We start from the raw sequence: 17145 nt of genomic DNA on the forward strand, positions 1-17145 counted from the left end.
CAGCACAGAGCCGGGGGCTCTCAGAGCAGAGCAGCCGTCACTCTCCGTTCCTCTCAGTGACTTGAGAATCACAAAAGAGGCTGGTGAGCTCTGTCCTGCCTGGGAGTCTTCTCATTGGCTGACTCCAGGAGTAGCAGAGAGCAATTAGGAAACTTTCCTGAGCGGTGTGCTGCAGCGCTCCCACTGTGTGGCACCAGTGTGGTAGTGAGTGCTAGAGGGGCACAGCATATTCAAGGAAGCAGTGTCTATTTGTGGGCATGTTTGTGTGTGTAATGACTGGCATAAATAACCAACCCCATCCTGTCCTGCCTCACACCCATCACCCTCTGCCTCCAGACAAACCCTATGTAGGTCACTCAGCCGCTCAATAAGAGGATTACACTGCTACCCCCAAGATCGCCATCTTAGCAGATCAATATTTGCAGAATATTTACCATAAACATGTTTTTTTAACAAGTTATCACTCTGTTATTGCAGCTGTTGATGCTACTGTCTAGAGAAAGTTGATAAAATCAGCTCAAATTCTCCAAATCTAGCACAAATGATGCAATAATGCAGCTTTCTGCTGATTCATGCTTCTTACCTCTACTCTCCACCTGACAGTGCGATCTAAAATTACCGACATTTAACACAAAGGCTTCAATTGTTGCATCACTGCACTTTCCCCGCATCTCCAAAAATGACATAATTTGCCTTCCTGGTGATGTTCCAGCTGTTGGGATGTCTGTGCTTTGCCACGCAGCTTGGGATGATATAATTACACGGCCGTCCGCAGCTCGTCAAAACCCTTCGGCGCTGAACGTGCAGTGATCTCAATAATGAGCACCCCGTAAGTTAATTTAACCCGCCACATGGCTGTGCCTGCTTCCTCTCAGTCTCTCTCCCTTCCCAGCCTCCTGTTACTGATCATTAGCATTAAGGGAAAGACGGGGAAGAGATGGGGGAGGGCGAAGTGATGCAATAGCGCTTAACATGACTGCAAAGTTTAAAAATGAGAAAAGAGTTGTGCGATGTTGGATGGTGGAAATGAGATGCGAGAAGCGAGAGGGAGGATGAGATAAGGGAGATAAGAAATAAGTCTCAAATGACTTTACTCCGCGTCATGGCCCTTTTCTCTCAGTTTATCTTCTCATATTTCTGAATATTGCAGAGAATTACAAATGATAGCATCTCCGTTGAACGAGAGCTAAACTGTCGGGGCTCCAGACTTTGACCACTTAGTTGCATTTTGCGACCATTTTCGGAGACATTACTTCTAAATTTTACAACTATGAGCACCAGTGTAACTTGCAAATACGTCATTTTTTCTGTTTTGTTTCTTTAAATCATCACTGTATATCATGTAAAACACCAGAGGGAGAGAGAATGTTAATATTCTTGTGTGTGTGTGTGTGTGTGTGTGTGTGTACAGTCTGAAATTTCTGAGGAGGTTCATTCAGACGATGAATCAGCAGGTGATCTTGTGTTGAAACAGGCAAAGACCATCTCTCTGACTGGAGTGGCTTAGGCATTTACAAGGCTGAGGTATTGAAAAGGAAGGAATGCCATGTATTATATGTAGTGCTTTCAGTGTGGCCCAACAATTGCGGGAAAAGCCTAGAGGACAGTATAGAGGACAGTAGTCAACACCAAATGTGCTTGTGAGTTAGTTATCGCAGATTCACAGACAAAGAAGACTAGTGAAAGAATAACAGATGCCACTTATCTGTCCTTCATGGTTGATGGTTACAATGATGTGACAACCTAAGACTGCGAGAATGCAAGTATAAAAGGACGAGACCTCGACCTGGTATGCTCACATGATGACCTTGAAAAATCTCACTGCAGATGACTTTTCAGCAGGAAATATACTGGTTACCAGTATCCGACATGCATTCCTATTTTGTCACCCAATCCATCTTCATCAGTTTCACGTTTTTGTAATTTCAAGTTTTTGGGCTCAGGGAAAAGACCAGGAAAAGACAAACATAAGAGTTATCCTTTCAAATGCGTTAATATAATACGGGAATATTTTATCCCAAACCATGTTTTCCTAAACCTAAGCAAGTATTTTAGTTCCCTAAACCCTACCAGACGCTGACAGAAAACAGAAAAGAAACAGAGAGTAAACAGTTTAATAATAGGTCCCAAACGGGATATGATACCTTGTCTTCTGATTGAAAGTCCTACACTTAACCTACTCAGCCACAATGACTCACTCCAGTGGTTTACATCACTGTTTCATAAGTTGAAATGATGGTCCTGAAACAACATGAATCATGATGTTCTAGGAACGACATCAACACTTCAATATCTGATACACCCAGTTCAAACAGTTATTTAGGTAATGAAGACAAACCAAGCTGTCTTATGCTACATGGATAATTGTATTGTTCATCTGCAGTGGCATGCCCTTAAGACCTTAGTGATGGATAACAAATCAGGTGAATCTTCACTATACACTGAAGCACAAACAGCAAGACATTTGCCTTGACTTGCCTTGAAGCAATTCTTACACAAGTCCATTCCAAAGTAATGTTCCTGTCTGTATAGATGAGTCGTTTAGTTGTGTGTGATTGACAGAGATGCAGTTAGCTCATGACAGCTGTTACGGGTTCGGCAATGTGTTAAACAGTAGGGAGGTGCAGCTTGGTGCAGGGCGGGGAGGGTTGATTGTAGGTGTGTAGATACAAAATGTCTGATGCATGTGTTGTTCATAGCTGGAAGGTTTGAGTCACTCCAGCCTGTGTGTGTATGTGTGTGTGTCCCGTTCCCTTTCCCTCTCTCGCTCTGCCCCTTCCTCCTTTCTTTTTGTACTATCTCCCTGATAGCAGTGTATTAATAATGGAAGAGCAGAGGCTTCTGAGCACTGGGTCTCTGAATGATTCACCGACAACTCTCATACGCTCCAACTTTAGGAGCACGTGCTTAACTTGAAATTCATGTCTGGTTACGGTAAGGACTGGGCACATAGGGGCCGTGAAGTCCAACTTATTCCACCTACTTCAGCAGAACAATAAAGGTCATCCTGGATATCCCTTTCCAGGGACTGCCGATTTACTGTAATGTATCAAAACTGTCTCGGTCTCCTTCCCTTCCTCAATTTGTTCCTCCTATTCAATCCAAGAAATCTGATTAGGGGTTATTATAAGATTGAAAGGAAGAGAGAAAGACCCATAACTTCTAGTTTAGATGCAACAGGATCCAGGCTACCCCTGTCAGTGGCCTTGTGGCCCTTATAACCCCTCCCAGGACCGATCCCCAAGGATGTTGCGTATGTCCATGGGCTTCCCCAATCACGTGCTAAACAGTTTAAACCCTTGCCAAGTGAGCCTGTGCTCCTCTGAGCAAGGAAGTCCCAAGATTAATTGACAGCTGCACAGTCTGTTGTGATGTGTAAGTGGTTTAATGTTTCGATTTAGTGCTCACGTAAAGTGGTTTTGACATCGCTTTAGTGCATTATTATTACACGGTGCACTCATACATCTCAGGAGGACAAAAAATAAAAATCAATAGGACTGTCTGGCTGCGCCTCCGGTCGGCCAGCCTGTGCCAAGCCACCGGGTCCACTTCTCCGTTTTCATTCAGCATCCCTTCAATACAAAGAAAGCTCTGTTGATATTTGCTGTGAAAGTTTTTCTTTACATGTTCTACCTGAGGTAGACATGAATGTCTGTGGCATGATTTTGTAGTAGACGCGCACTGTTTTTTCCCCAAGCCCACCACCCTTCGCCGGTAGATGTTGCAGTCTATCAATTCGGGACGGTGGCGCGTTACAACCTCCTCATCCTGTCCGCACTATAACCTGCAGCTCTCCCCTCATATCCCCACAGTCGTGGATCGACGCCACGGTTCTGACGCATGGCCACAACCGTGCGCAAGATCCGTGCGCTTGAACCGTGCGCCAGATCCGTGCCAAACGCTTGCGCCGTTTTGGCTGACCAGACCACTGTACATCCACACCGATCTAGCCACACGTGCGGCCATTTTTTGTTACCCATCCGAGCCATTGTGGCGTGCGCACACTTACGACTACAACCCATCGGCTGGGCTGTATCCTTCCTGGTGATTTACATGAAAAGGGAAAGGACGTGTCCGACTCCACAATAGACGCACAACGCGAACTGATACGAGCCTGAATAATGCCTGCTCTCAGAGAAGAGCGGGCTCTATAGGGGGCAAAGCTCCCCTTCTGTCAAACTCTACTGCACCTCAAACACGGCAAAGTGTCTTTGTCTCCCGTTTGAATGCCAGCGGATGAATGAATTCAAAACCCTCACATCACAAATATGATCAGGAGCCGCGACTTACCTGTGAATCGTGCGTCTGAGTTCGCGGTAGTCCACCGACTGTCCCGGTTGGACATTCAGGCCCCCCTCAGCTGTCCGTCCTGGTCCCGCAGCAGACTACCAGAGAACACGACGCCAATCAAACGCACAAGCCCCGCCCCCTCTGCTGGCGTCATACGACCTCGACCAATGGCAGCTGAGGTACGGCCCTCGCTCACTGAGTACATTGTAGCTTATAGTATTTTCTTCCATCACAATTTACACACGTCCATTCATACAAACAGGCCTCCATGTTAGCGTAATTACCGATGCGTCATGTGGGCGAGGCCACCGCAGAGACGTGTAGGGGTTAACTCAGGCGCTGTACTTTCATGGTATATGAAGCTTTATGACAGCTGCTATCACAAAACTACAAAAGAGATTTTAAGTTCAAAATGGCCTCTCACTCCTAGGTAAAGGTGATATTAAATGGTACAGGCTAATGCTAATATCCCATTGGCTAGCAGATGTAACGGTTAGCAGCAGCTGTGCTAACACCATTAAACTTTCATGTTTCCATGTTAGCTGTTCATTTTAGGATAATGAGTTGCTTCTTACATCAGTCTATGACGTTTCACCAAACTCCACAGTGTCCACATTCATTTTTCATCGACTTTAACTTCTTTTTTTCCCTTTTTTTTTTATCTGGGATAGAGAGACTTCAATTCATGGCTCAGTTTCTGGCAATGCAGGTGTTATTTTGCTATCCCACTCTTTGGATAAAGTGCCATCACCACATGAATACCAAGAACTCACCTTTGGGTTGTCTCGTTTCCATTGCAGATTGTGATTTGAGCTCTGTGGGCTTACTTCAGTGTCAGGTTGCGGCAGACTAACCACTCGTATAATTGCAATAAAGCTCCTGGAAATGCCATTTCTCCCTTCATTTAGTTTTGAGAGCAGGCATTTATCCTAATGGCCACAAGAGAGCGCCATTAGCTACCCAATTGGCAGCTTCAAATTGATGTTTTACTGACCATGTAAGTCACTGGACCGTTCATGATTATTAGACCCAGTTTAAATGTACTGTTATGTGCTCTTGTCCCATTATTACAGAGGCATAGAGCTACATAAGGTGGTGGGCGAGGTCCTGGGTTTGAGCTGGGAGGCAAGGTGTGGCACAGCAAGTCCATACTTGATCTCATCGTGAGAGGAAGACACCAGTGTCTGAGGTGAAATCATTTACGTTACATCGTGGGAGCATTCAGGACCAGTGTTCTCTATAATCTGACAACTGGGTGAACCGTTTTAATTATTAAGACGTCAGCTGTTTTTTCCCTGACTGCAGTTTGTTTCAAATCAAATGTCATCCAAACACATTTCTTCAAACAATTAATCTTTAATAGCACAATTATACAATACAATCAACATGCCCTCCCCCCACTTTACTTTCACAGATGAGAACTCTGAATAAACTATTTACATTTTATGGCACATACTATAAGCAGTTGTGGCTGTAGCTGATGGCTAAGGAGGAGGGGTTGAGTATACGTGGCAGCGCTTAGAGGTAAAAGGGGTGGAGGCAGGGTGGTCGTTTGGTGTAGGGGAGTAGGCTATGGAGCGACAGATGTGTAGAGGCCAGAATGTCAGCGGAGCAGTGGTGAGGTGGAAGCCAGCACTGATGACAGCATCACCACAATGAAGGGTCATATCTGGTGAGAGAGAGAGGGGAAAAGGTCACGATCAGCCTCCCGTGAGGGGCACAGCAACGACACGGAGCTCTTACACTCAATTTTACACACACACCTCGACTGTGGAAGGGTGTCTGTGCTTTCCTTCAACAGCAGCTCTGAGACCAGTGTGTCCAGAATCTCAGGACTGGACCTCTTTCCATACCTGAGACACACACAGAGACAGACACACAGGCAACCGGATGATGTATTATCAAGCGGAGGGAGAAGTTAAAGGGCTTAGCAGCAACTTGGACCTTGTCGTTGTCAAATGGAAAAACATAACAGAGAAAAAGAGACACCCTGGCTGAACTGAGCATGGGGAAATAATTAACTGAAGCTATTACTCTGCATGTCCTCATGTCAAATGTCCAATTATAAGCTCAGTGAAGTCAGAACACAGCTAGACCGAGACCCTGCCGGGGCAGACAGGAGTTGCTTCACAGGTGGTTATATTTCCTTTTTCTGTCCCTCAGATGATAAGCCGTGCTGGGGCGCTTGTCACCCCGGGTGGCTAAACACCTGCAGCGCCGTCCAAGCCCCTGACATTCAGAAGAAAGCTGAAAACGGTGGGTGATATGACATGGCATGCTGGCCAAGGAAGTCATTTGTCCTCAGGTTTTTTGCTACAGGTGGTAAACGGGCAGCGGGTGTTCCCAGCTTTGTAGCGAGGTGTGAGAAGCTGCAGCCAGACCCAGACTGGCAGCTCCCACATTCAAAAGTTTAGATCAGCTTATTTATGGATTTGCTTCTGTTTTGTTTTGTTTGATGTCAAATTGTTGCGCTTTATCGTCAGATCAATATGTCAAGAACACAACAGTCGATGTTGCAGATGTTGAGGAAAGTTTCCCAGAAAGCCAAATGTTGATGAAGCGCGTTCATATTTTTTCACATTAAAGGGGCACTATGTCATATTTGAGAAGAAATTTAAACTCAAAAATTCAAATTCAGATCAAACTGAGGTTATTGATACAAATTAAAATTATTTTTTTTCCCTTAAGTTAATAAACAAGCTGTTCTCAAAGGAAAATAAGGTCCCCAGAACACTGTTTGAAACTAGAAAGGAGTATGAAATTGTGTTGTCCTTTACAAGTTTGTTTTCATCATGAAAACGAAGAAAGTTTGTTTATTTAATCTGTTTCGGCGTAAAAAATCAAAGAGGATCTTTCTCATCTGATTAAAATTTCTTCTCCAAGACCACAAAGTGCACCTTTAAATGCAAACATTTCATGTGAAACCTGTGAGCTTCCAGCCATGGTAATAAAATAATCCACCAAAAATAAAATCACGCCTTCCTATTGATCAGAAATTGGAAACGGCACAGTATTTATAGCTATGGGAGAAAATGGTTTAACCTGGAAATATATACTGATAGCAGTCATTTCAAGACAGAATACAATTGATTGTAATTCATTATTCCTTTATCAGTTTAAACCTGGAATCAATTGAACTCCAGCTCTGTTAACAAGCTTTCTATTCCTGCAGAGAGGTGTAATTAGTTAGTCCGCCTACCTCTGTCTTGTTATAAGGTTGATGTAGTGTCTCAGGGCTGAGTAGTACTTGGCCAGGTCCTCCGCCGGAGCGTCCTCCCCGGGGTTCTCCGGTTTCACCGGGTATCCCTCCGTCAGGGCGCCCAGACAGAGCAGCGCCCACAGCAGGAACCCCAGAGTCCCCAGCCAGCTCACCAAGTTAGGATGCATCTGAGCGAGCACAGGAAAAACTGTTAGACCATGTCACATCACTTGACACTTTAAAGCATTACTTTCCATGAACTGAGGCTGATCAGCTTCCACGCTGCTCTGGAGTAAATGTATAGTTGGAAACATGATGAGTAGCCTCATAGATTTCCAATAACCGACTTAAAACCCGCAGATAATCATCACAGGTCATGTCGAGAGGCTTTTCATTAGTTGAATATGGTTTTAATAAATCAAGAAATCCATGTACTTACATTTCCCAGAGGGTCAGGGGGAGTTTTACGCGCTGTCCTGTGGCGTCTCTTCTGCTCTTCTGGGCGCTTGGTGCGCGCTCGGTTTTATATCTGTGCGCGCAAGAGGCGCTGCAGAAAAACGCGTCAGAGCTACGCTTCGTTTAACACAAGTCTGCCTTTCTTCATGTGAACGTCACTGCTGATGCTGTCATTTGCGTGTTCATGAAAAAAACTGTTTCCATTATTTTAAAAGACGTAAAATAACGTAAACTAAAAATAGAGGGAGGAATAAGCCTTGTTTCCAATGGGACCAAGAGGGGGATTAGGGATAACGTGTTTTTTTTTAAAGATTCCAGTTGTTACAATGACATTTTGGGATACTCAACAATACATTATATGGATATTGCTCTACTAAAATTATAGAAAGTATGAAAAGTTCACCACAAGGTCACTTGAAAGCATCTGTATTCCCTCTAGAAATATTACTGAACTGAAGCCACTGTGGTGTTAATGTAAAGAACATATGTCTCAAATGCAGGTGTGTGTACATAAACAGGCACATCACACACACACACACACCCTCTTAAATGGTTGCATTCAGACACACGCTGCCAAACAGACTGACACACAGGTGCTGAGTGTGATGTTTTGGTGTTTGCGAGGCGTCTCTGTGAGCAAGAAGGTGATGAATTATTTCACAATCAAGTAGAGATTCTTCTGCATAATGAGATCAATAATGCCATCTGAAGTCACAAAAGAATGGCAGTCATGTAACACTGTGGGCGAACTTCAAATGAGTCTTGTACAGACAGCCTCCTCACCAAAAGAAGCTCCTGTGACGACGCCTCGGGTGATCTGGAATAAAAAGATCTCAAACAGACTCCAGTGCACATGAGCCCTTTCTTGACACGCTGTTTTAGTGAATCAGTCCACTAATTTCATTTTGCAATTCCTCTCCATCATATGGAAAGAGAGACTGGGACACTCAATGTGAACAAAAGGCCTAAATGTGAATATCGAGATGCGTCAGTCAAAGAAGAGCCCAATCTCCAAGAAACCCACTTAATAAGACAACCCAAATAGCACTTCAAGTGAATCTGTATACTAAGTGCTTCATTTGCCTCCCATTCATAATCCTTTTGTATACCAGCTCGCAGCCATATAATCTATCAAAATCAGTATTCTTAAGCAGTGCTGCCTTTTAAGATGCTGCGGAGGATGTGTTAAGGGCTTTTTGTATAACACAGGATGCTGAGAGGGGAGACGAGGAATGAGACGTGAGTGAGGGAACGTGGAGCACAAAGTCATGACCGAATCATGATGCTCACAGGCAGGAATTAGAACTTCTAGCCCTCTTCAGGGGATACACACACACACACACACACACACACACACACACACACACACACACACACACACACACACACACCACTCACTCAGCGACTCGCTTTAATAGGTGTAACACCTTTCTTAAGCTTGAGGCTACATGCAAATGTTGAAGTGTCTGACATATGAAAGAAGCAGATGTATAAGGCACGTGGACAGAGTTGAGAGGTCAGCTAGTGTTTGCTTAAAAATAAGAAGTGACTGTGTAAACTCAATATGATCATGAAGGGATGGATGCATCTTTGAAACGGGTTACGTCTTAAGATCCGACCAAATGTGCCTCTGAATGCACAACTCATCGATCCATGAAGCAGACGGGCTCAAATCGAAGAGGCCATGTTGGGTTAAACTCATGTCCACTAAGAACAGACAACACAAGGAGAATTCAGTCATGCAAGCAGCTCTGCGAGGCTGTGCTTACTCACAGAGGTGTATTGAGCTAAATGCATACGTTAGCTTGCCAACCTGTGACTGTATAAAAGGTGGATGGAAGTTAAGGGTCTGGAAAGTGAAGCCACTGTGGAAGTGCCTTAAACTTGCATTCTTTCTAACAGCCAACAGGGGGCGACTCCACTGGTTGCAAAGGAGGTCAAGCTTACTTCTCACTTGATTTATGTTCTCAGTAAACAGTTAATTAGTAGCATTAGGTGACTATGACATGCTGATGTTAAGCAGGCAAGTTATGATGTTTGCTGTGTTCACCATCTTAGTTTATTGTGCTAACATGCTAATTAGCACTTAACACAAAGTACAGCTGAGGTTGAAGGGAATGTCCTTCATTTTGCATGTATTTGGTCATAAACCAATATACTGGACAACTTAAATTTTTGACATGTTTAAGATAAAAGTGAACACAAAAGTTATAAGACTACATTCGAGGGAAACATGAACGTATGTACCAAAGTTCACAACAATCCAACCAATAAAGGTTGAGACATTTCATTCAGAACCATGAATGTCAACCTCATGGTGATGGTTAAGGAAAGGTCAGGAGATGACTAGTTGTCAGAATCATGATCTAGAGACCAACCATGGAGGTCTGAACAAACATTTGTGTCAATCCATCCAGCTGATATAGAAATATACTGTATTTTACAGTATATAATCGAAACACTGACCTACTGGTTGCACCTAAAAGAAAAGTGTGAGGATCACCAAATGTAGTAGGATTACCTGAATGCCCGTACATGATTTCATTGCAGTCCATCCAATAGTTGTTGAGATATTTCAGTCTGGAGCAGAGTGGTGGACTGTCTGGCCAACCATCATTACCAACAGCCATGTTGTTAAAACCTAAGGGGGGAAAATTGCCTGACAAAACCTTGTTTGCCAGAATGCATTAATTTTAGTTAATCTCATAGCACTTTTAACCTCAGGTGGAACAAAATGTTCAAAACACAGTGGATGAATTCCAAAACAAGCATGTTTTTCATACAGTGGATTAAGAAACACACAGACAAATCCGTGTCTTTAGGGATGCATCTTAACTTTTAAAACAGCATGCATCCTTCCCACCAGGCGCCTAGCTTAGTCGATAACACAGCTCTTCATTTAAGTGTTGCTTCTGCTGAGAGACTGACACATTGACAATTTTCATGAAAAGTAATACAAGTAACCCGACATTAGTAAATCACTACATTCATGATGTGACTATATGCATTTTACACTGTGAGCCCCCCAATGGCTCCACCTGGGTTGAAGGAGAAGGTGATCCCATGAAAAGACCAACAATGAATTTATCCTACAAACCAGTTTGTGGATCTAAAGTGTGATATACCTTGTGCGTTGGTACTGCAGAGCTCCAGCTGTTAAAGAGGACCCCAAATTACACCAGCTTTGCTTTTTTACACTGAACCAAACAATGCTGGCATAATGTCGCCCCAGCGTGTGATTTTAAATAGCATGCTGGCATATTGAGGCGTGATGTGGAACACAACACCGTCTGTGACTACTGTGACGACCGTGTGTCCCATCCTGGTGCCGATTCAGTTCTGTTACTACCACTTACTGGTAGAACAACAGTGCCCGTGCCATCCTGTGCTTGTACGTTTCATGCAGAAACGGTGAGGCGAAATGAACGTGCAACATCCCCTCCTTGAGCAAGCTGTATCAAATAGACTAAAGAGACGTATCATTATTGCACTGGTTGACATGTTCTTTCATTGCTATGTACATGGGCACTGTAGCCTCACATAGACCACCCTGGTGCTCAATAGTACAACACATGTGTATTCATCTACAGCTGATAATAGTCCCCAACAATTATACAATTTAACCCCGTTTAAGCATCACTCCCAACGTACTAACATGGCCGGCTAGCTCAGGAAATTATTGAGCTTTGTCTTTTTGAAGAATTATAATATATACTTGCAACCTGTTTTTAAGGATTTACATCGTCAGTAGGATCAAATGGGCTTGGGGCCGAGTGTTAAACACTAGGTAGAGAAGTCAGAAATAATTGAGAGATAGACTAATGCAGCCAGTTTTGGTATTTGTGGAACAATATGGAATAATGCCAGTCTAAAGTATATAATACTGGGTTGAAAATATGAAAACAACGGTAATAAAATGTAATCAATGAAATCAAAATAGGACCATGCATTTTTTTGATGTTTTCCCGAAGACATATTTTTTGCTTGTTTTGCAGCTGTATTCCCATTCAAGCTATCACTGCACATACAGTGGATTAGTCCATGCTTAGGGCAGTATCAGTCCCAGTCGGTACTCTATTCATTAAATATTTACATCATGTTCTATAATTAAAATTGCTCTGACAACCACATCAGATTTGGGAAGAAATCTGCTGGATTTCTGGAAGAGGACACAGCTCTTCCAGCTCGAGGGGAGACAAATGGCAACGTCACAGGGCGAATGGGGTTCAGGGAGAATATGGTCATTTATTTTGATCAGCATCAGCACTAATAATATCAGTTCTGTTAGAGAGATAGCTACCAATCATCTCCAGTACAGCCCCGGTTGGTTACGCTAATTAGACTAATCAAAACATCCACATTAATGTAATAATGATATATTGCTCTAATAGTAGCACCTTTGCTGTATGGGAGAATTTCTTGGAACTCAGTTTGTCGTTATCAGAAATCATTTCTGTGGAGAACGATTAATTTAGCGAGGAAGCTGTTTAAATGCAAATCGCTTTTCCTCTCCTCTCATCAGCCTCCTGCTTTGGAAAATAAGTTCTCTTCCATGATTTGTTAAGATGAATGGGCCTGTAACGATCTGTTGCTGTAAATCACATTTTTCAAATTTACATTGTGTACAACCTTAAGAGCAAATACTGACAAGCAGGCGGGCCGTACCTTCTCTATCAGGAGGTTGCATGTAAACGGACTGGGAGGACGAATGGAAAGAAAAAGGCAACATCTTGCACAGCTTTGGTGCTTTCTAGGCTATTACACCGCTTTTACACACACGTCTGACATCTAAATTGCTGCTTTATGAGTTCACTATTGTGCTACGGTGACAATGTGTTACTTCTGGTAAGCAAGCACTACTATTACTTAGATAGAGCATCGGCAGCCCCCTTGGGTACGTGGGCTGCAGCTACAAACTGAAGGTGATTCAAGACCTAATATTAGGCTCTTGTTTGAGGTTTAAGGAATGTTTGTCATTGATTTAATTTAACATTAAGATAACCACATTTTACTTAAGAAAAAAAAAAGATGTTTCTGTGCTGAGCTTTGTTGCATTGGTGTTAAATTAAATACAAAAAGATCCGTTATAGATTTAATTACTTATTCAATGTAATTTGCATAAATACCTGAACAATAATTGGTTTGTTTTTACAGAGCTGATCTACCACCAAAGAAGTATCATTTCTGCCATCCACTTCTGTGAGCTGTTAGCTATCATCACTTCAAAGAAACATGTCCCCCAAATTTTTCCTCTTTGTTCTGGCGTTGACATGAATTGACAGCCTTTGCGAGCAATTACTGAACCATATAACATCTCGGAGAACGCACGCTTTTCTCCACTCTCAGTACAATAGTGACAACTGCTCAATGAGAAAATAACAAGAAATTATGTCCTTTGTCGTTCTCTCACTTTTTCTAATGCTCTAATTAAGCCCCCACTGCTTCCAGAGTCAACACTATCAAGTCAGTGTTTTAATTCACCTGTCTTTACCTCTCCTCTCTGTGTGTGAGTGAGTGTGTGTGTGTGTTTGTCTGTCTACCTGCATGTGTGTGTAAATGTGTCTCTGCCACATCTGCTCCTGAGGTGAAAGCAGCACAAACGTCACGTCAAGAGAAACATTCTATAAGATCGTTTGACTGACAGATGAACAGAAGGTCAAGCCGCCAAGCTGTGGCAGGTCGGTGTTGGCTCAGGTGTGCAGGTACGAGTCCTGAACCTTGATATTAGAAAACCTGATGAAAGTTGTTACGACGTCAAAGGGCGCTAAACTTAGTTCAATACCTGCTGTGACTTGTGTGAGACCACAGTGATCTGGATTTGTCACGGTTATGTCAGGTTGTTAGTTGAACCTTGGTGACATTAAATATAAATAAACATAAAATTAGATTATAATCAAGCTTGATATGATTAGACTTGACTTGATTAGATTAGCCTGATAAACAACATTTGTATTAATATAAGTGTTATTCATCAGTATCACTGTAACGCCTCTGTATTCACATTATTTTTAACTTTTATGTTTTAAATTATTTATATTTCTTACAATACGGTGCATTCTTTTTTGTTTTTTCTTCCTTTCCTTCAGTGTTTTAGGTTCCTATGCCAGTAGTCCCGCCTTTAAGTCAGTGACTTTGTGACATCACACAACGTCACCATGTCAGACATTTGCATAATTAAAAAAGTTTGGCACAAAATAATTGGGCACAGCTGCTCCGGTGTTGTTAGTGGTGCCGGCTCATGCGTGTGTGAGCTGACCAATTAGAGCAGACTGGTTGTTCAAGAGGTGGCCTTTAAAGAGACAGGAGCTGAAACAGAGCATTTCAGACAGAGGGGGAATAGAGAGCTGCAGCACTGGACAGTATGAGAAAAATGTGTTTTCTGAACATTAAAGCATGTACACCTATTTTAGTAGCAACCCAGAATAAAATGAAGAACATGAAATTGAGCATAATATGTCTCCTTTAAGCTGATCACCTCTTCAAGCAAAACAATAACATAAGACTATCCTTAGAGGTTGAGTCTGAATACGTCAGTTCTGATTTAAATAGCAGGCCCTAATCTACAGTATGCAATACGAAGAGAAACAAATAACCAGAAACACATTCTCAGACAGTCTGTATATGGTTACATGCAGCACAAATGAAGGATGCCACAATGCACAAATCCTGTCACTGCTGTATTTCAGTATTTTAATATATCCGCTGAAAATACTTCTGAAAGCACTTTTTCAGCCATTTAGCGTGCTGTAGCTCTGAAGGGTAAATGTGATCATCACCGGTGCAGCCGGGTTAAATACATTAGCAGCATTTTAGACACCATGCTAAATGTAGGCTTCGCCGACGAGGAGCCTGTTAATGGAGGGGAAATGAAGGATTTCAGCAGTCTGGCTAATGCATTAGAAAGCGGGTGAAAGCGTCAGTTCCCAAAGTGTTGCATTCATGAAAGACCACAGTTTTACACATGACTGTCAATCAGCCATTGACTGTATCCACATACTTATTCTGCAAATTAAAGGCATTTTTCAGATTTAATGTTATTATTAAGGTAGCTGGTAGAAGGGTGAGTAATGCTGAATTTCTGTAAACGAGGAGTTACACACAAGGACGTGGAGCACACTACATTCCTACACTGAAGCAGCAACTACAGTTACATCTTTATAACAAGCGCTACATAACTATTATGAATAGCTCTAATGGGTTTTAAGAGATTATCCTTATGTATTAATGCTTTACTGATCAGTGATTGCATTGTTTGACTCTTTAAGGGTCACAAATGAGGCTGAGTCTTGAGACAAGAAGGATAATTAACCCTAATCTATTGCAGATTTATGACAGTATTTTTTTTTTTTTAGCATTGATATAATTGCCAGGGTACAATGATTAAAATGTCAGTTTTAGGAAATATTCGTATTGCTTTTTTGCCGAGAATTAAATGAGAAGATCAGTGACTCTCAAAGCTGTCATTTAATGTAAAGCTTCAGCCAGCGGTCGGTTAGCTAACTTAGCATAAAGACTGGAAAGAAGGAAACAGCTTCCTTGGCTCCGTCCAAAAGCACCAAAATCTGCCAACCAGCACAGCTAAAACTCACTCATTAACGTGTCATGTCTTGTTTGTTTAGTGAAGGGGCTTTTTTTCACTGTGTGCTTAGAGAGAGTGTAAAGCAAATTTTAGAGTCGGTGAAATGGCAAAGCCAATGAAAACACACGATTAGACTCTACCCAGGGAAACTGTTTCAACTTGAGCAAGAAATTCATGCAAATCCAAGGGTTTTATGAAACTGCTTGCATAAGTATACCAAATTATGACAAAGGAGGAAATAAAAGAAAAAATCCCAGTTGCTTGGTAAATTCTGAGTTTAAAAGAAAAATTGGAAAAAATTCCAATATAGATATATCAGCTATGTCAGCGGGATACACTGATTGGTGAGTCCATCATTGGCTGTTTTGTTTAATGGGGCTGCTTTTAAATTAAGTACACATAAACTGTCTTATGGATTGTTTGACACTCTTCTGAAAAATATAATAATAACTTATAGCGGCAGATCTGATGATTATAGAGAGGCTAAGTCCCTTCCCCTCCGGTGGACCACCATGGGATGTTATTTCAGAAAAAGTATGTACAGTAGATAATGGCGAGAGACAAAGCATTTGCATCCTGTTTTGCCATGTTTTACATACATGTTGTTAATAGATAATTGTGCAACTCAAGAAAAATTGTCCCTTGACAAAAACGACCACATATATACATATTTTTTTTCCCAATAAGGTCCCATTAGGGAAACTGGAAGGGTAGTGAGTTCACCTCTCTATCAAAACATGGAAACCCTGTGGCTCTTTGTCATTGGTTAATTAACAATATGACAACTTGTAAACCTTCCAAATGATTCATAGCTCAATGGTCCTGATAACGTATCTCTTTAAACAACAAGAATCACTAGCACTATTTCCGCTCTGCCAAATATTCAGTATGTGTGCATTTGTTCAAGGTTATACAGTATACACCCCATTAATGTGTGTATAATTTTGAGTGGGTGTGTAGTCCTGCATGTGTTTAAACACACTTGTTAGTCAAACATTACCATTGACATAACCAAGCGATGCAACATCCCTCTCTGTTCGTTATCAGTGTGCTTTGTGAAAAAGCTAAATCCATTTCTCACGACGTGCTCTCCATCCGCCTCCCAGAGTCTGTCGACACAGGAGGGGATCGAAGCAGAGCCTCTATGAAGTCCCTGCACTGTCAATTTCCCACTGTTTCTACCACAAAAGAGAAGCAACACACACACATCCAATGTGTCAAAGTCATACGTAGGATTGTGCTTCACTTTTAGGACATTGTGATGGGTTTTTTGTTCTTCTTAGAAACAGAACAAGTCGTATTTTGTTCAAGTAAGATCTGTCCTAAATGGAAAAACAAGCTGATTCTTCAGATAATGAAAGGAGGATACTGGGAGGAAAAGGAACTGCCAGGAATGGTGAAAAAATATGAGTTCATGATGTTTAAAATTCTTTGGAGGGCCATTTTAATGAAAAGCAGATACAAAGTTTGACAGAAAGCTGTTAAGGCTTTAGACCTTAAGTAATTCAATAGGTGCCCACATACATGACAAAGGTATTTTTAGAAAAAACAAATGTAGGATATATTCACATTTTGAAAATGTGTATTGTTACTGTGGGATCAATCATGTTTTATATGGATG

At 42.0% G+C, this 17145-nt stretch overlaps 2 protein-coding genes across 6 annotated transcripts in view; both read right to left on the reverse strand.

Annotated features, from left to right (window-relative positions):
- pals2b (protein associated with LIN7 2, MAGUK p55 family member b) overlaps positions 1–5114 on the reverse strand; it is a 21648-nt gene extending 16534 nt beyond the window's left edge. For 4 of the 5 annotated variants that reach the window (XM_084379161.1, XM_084379159.1, XM_084379160.1 and 1 more), the window contains exon 1: positions 4291–4394. The gene's annotated coding sequence lies outside the window, so the exon portion shown is untranslated. Of the gene's footprint in view, positions 1–4290; positions 4395–5063 lie in introns of those variants that run through there. The other variant, XM_084379158.1, reaches the window with a different exon arrangement.
- A 512-nt stretch (positions 5115–5626) lies between these two features.
- On the reverse strand, positions 5627–8030 carry npy (neuropeptide Y). Its single transcript, XM_084378770.1, has 4 exons — positions 7929–8030; positions 7490–7677; positions 6054–6143; positions 5627–5959 (listed from the first exon to the last, which is right to left on the reverse strand). Exons 2-4 carry the CDS (start codon positions 7675–7677, stop codon positions 5938–5940), a joined length of 300 nt encoding a protein of 99 aa, XP_084234896.1. The 5' UTR covers positions 7929–8030; the 3' UTR covers positions 5627–5937.
- Positions 8031–17145: the final 9115 nt, after the last annotated feature.

This window comes from Pagrus pagrus, assembly GCF_965226575.1.
Source record: "Pagrus pagrus genome assembly, chromosome: 17".
Lineage (NCBI taxonomy): Eukaryota > Metazoa > Chordata > Actinopteri > Spariformes > Sparidae > Pagrus > Pagrus pagrus.

Coding starts and splice junctions, on each gene's coding strand:
- npy (XM_084378770.1), bottom strand. CDS start 7,677: ATGCATCCTAACTTGGTGAGCTGGCTGGGGACTCTGGGGTTCCTGCTG. Junction 6,144..7,489: donor AACCTTATAACAAGACAGAG/GTAGGCGGACTA, acceptor TGTGTGTCTCAG/GTATGGAAAGAGGTCCAGTC. Junction 5,960..6,053: donor GACACCCTTCCACAGTCGAG/GTGTGTGTGTAA, acceptor CTCTCTCACCAG/ATATGACCCTTCATTGTGGT.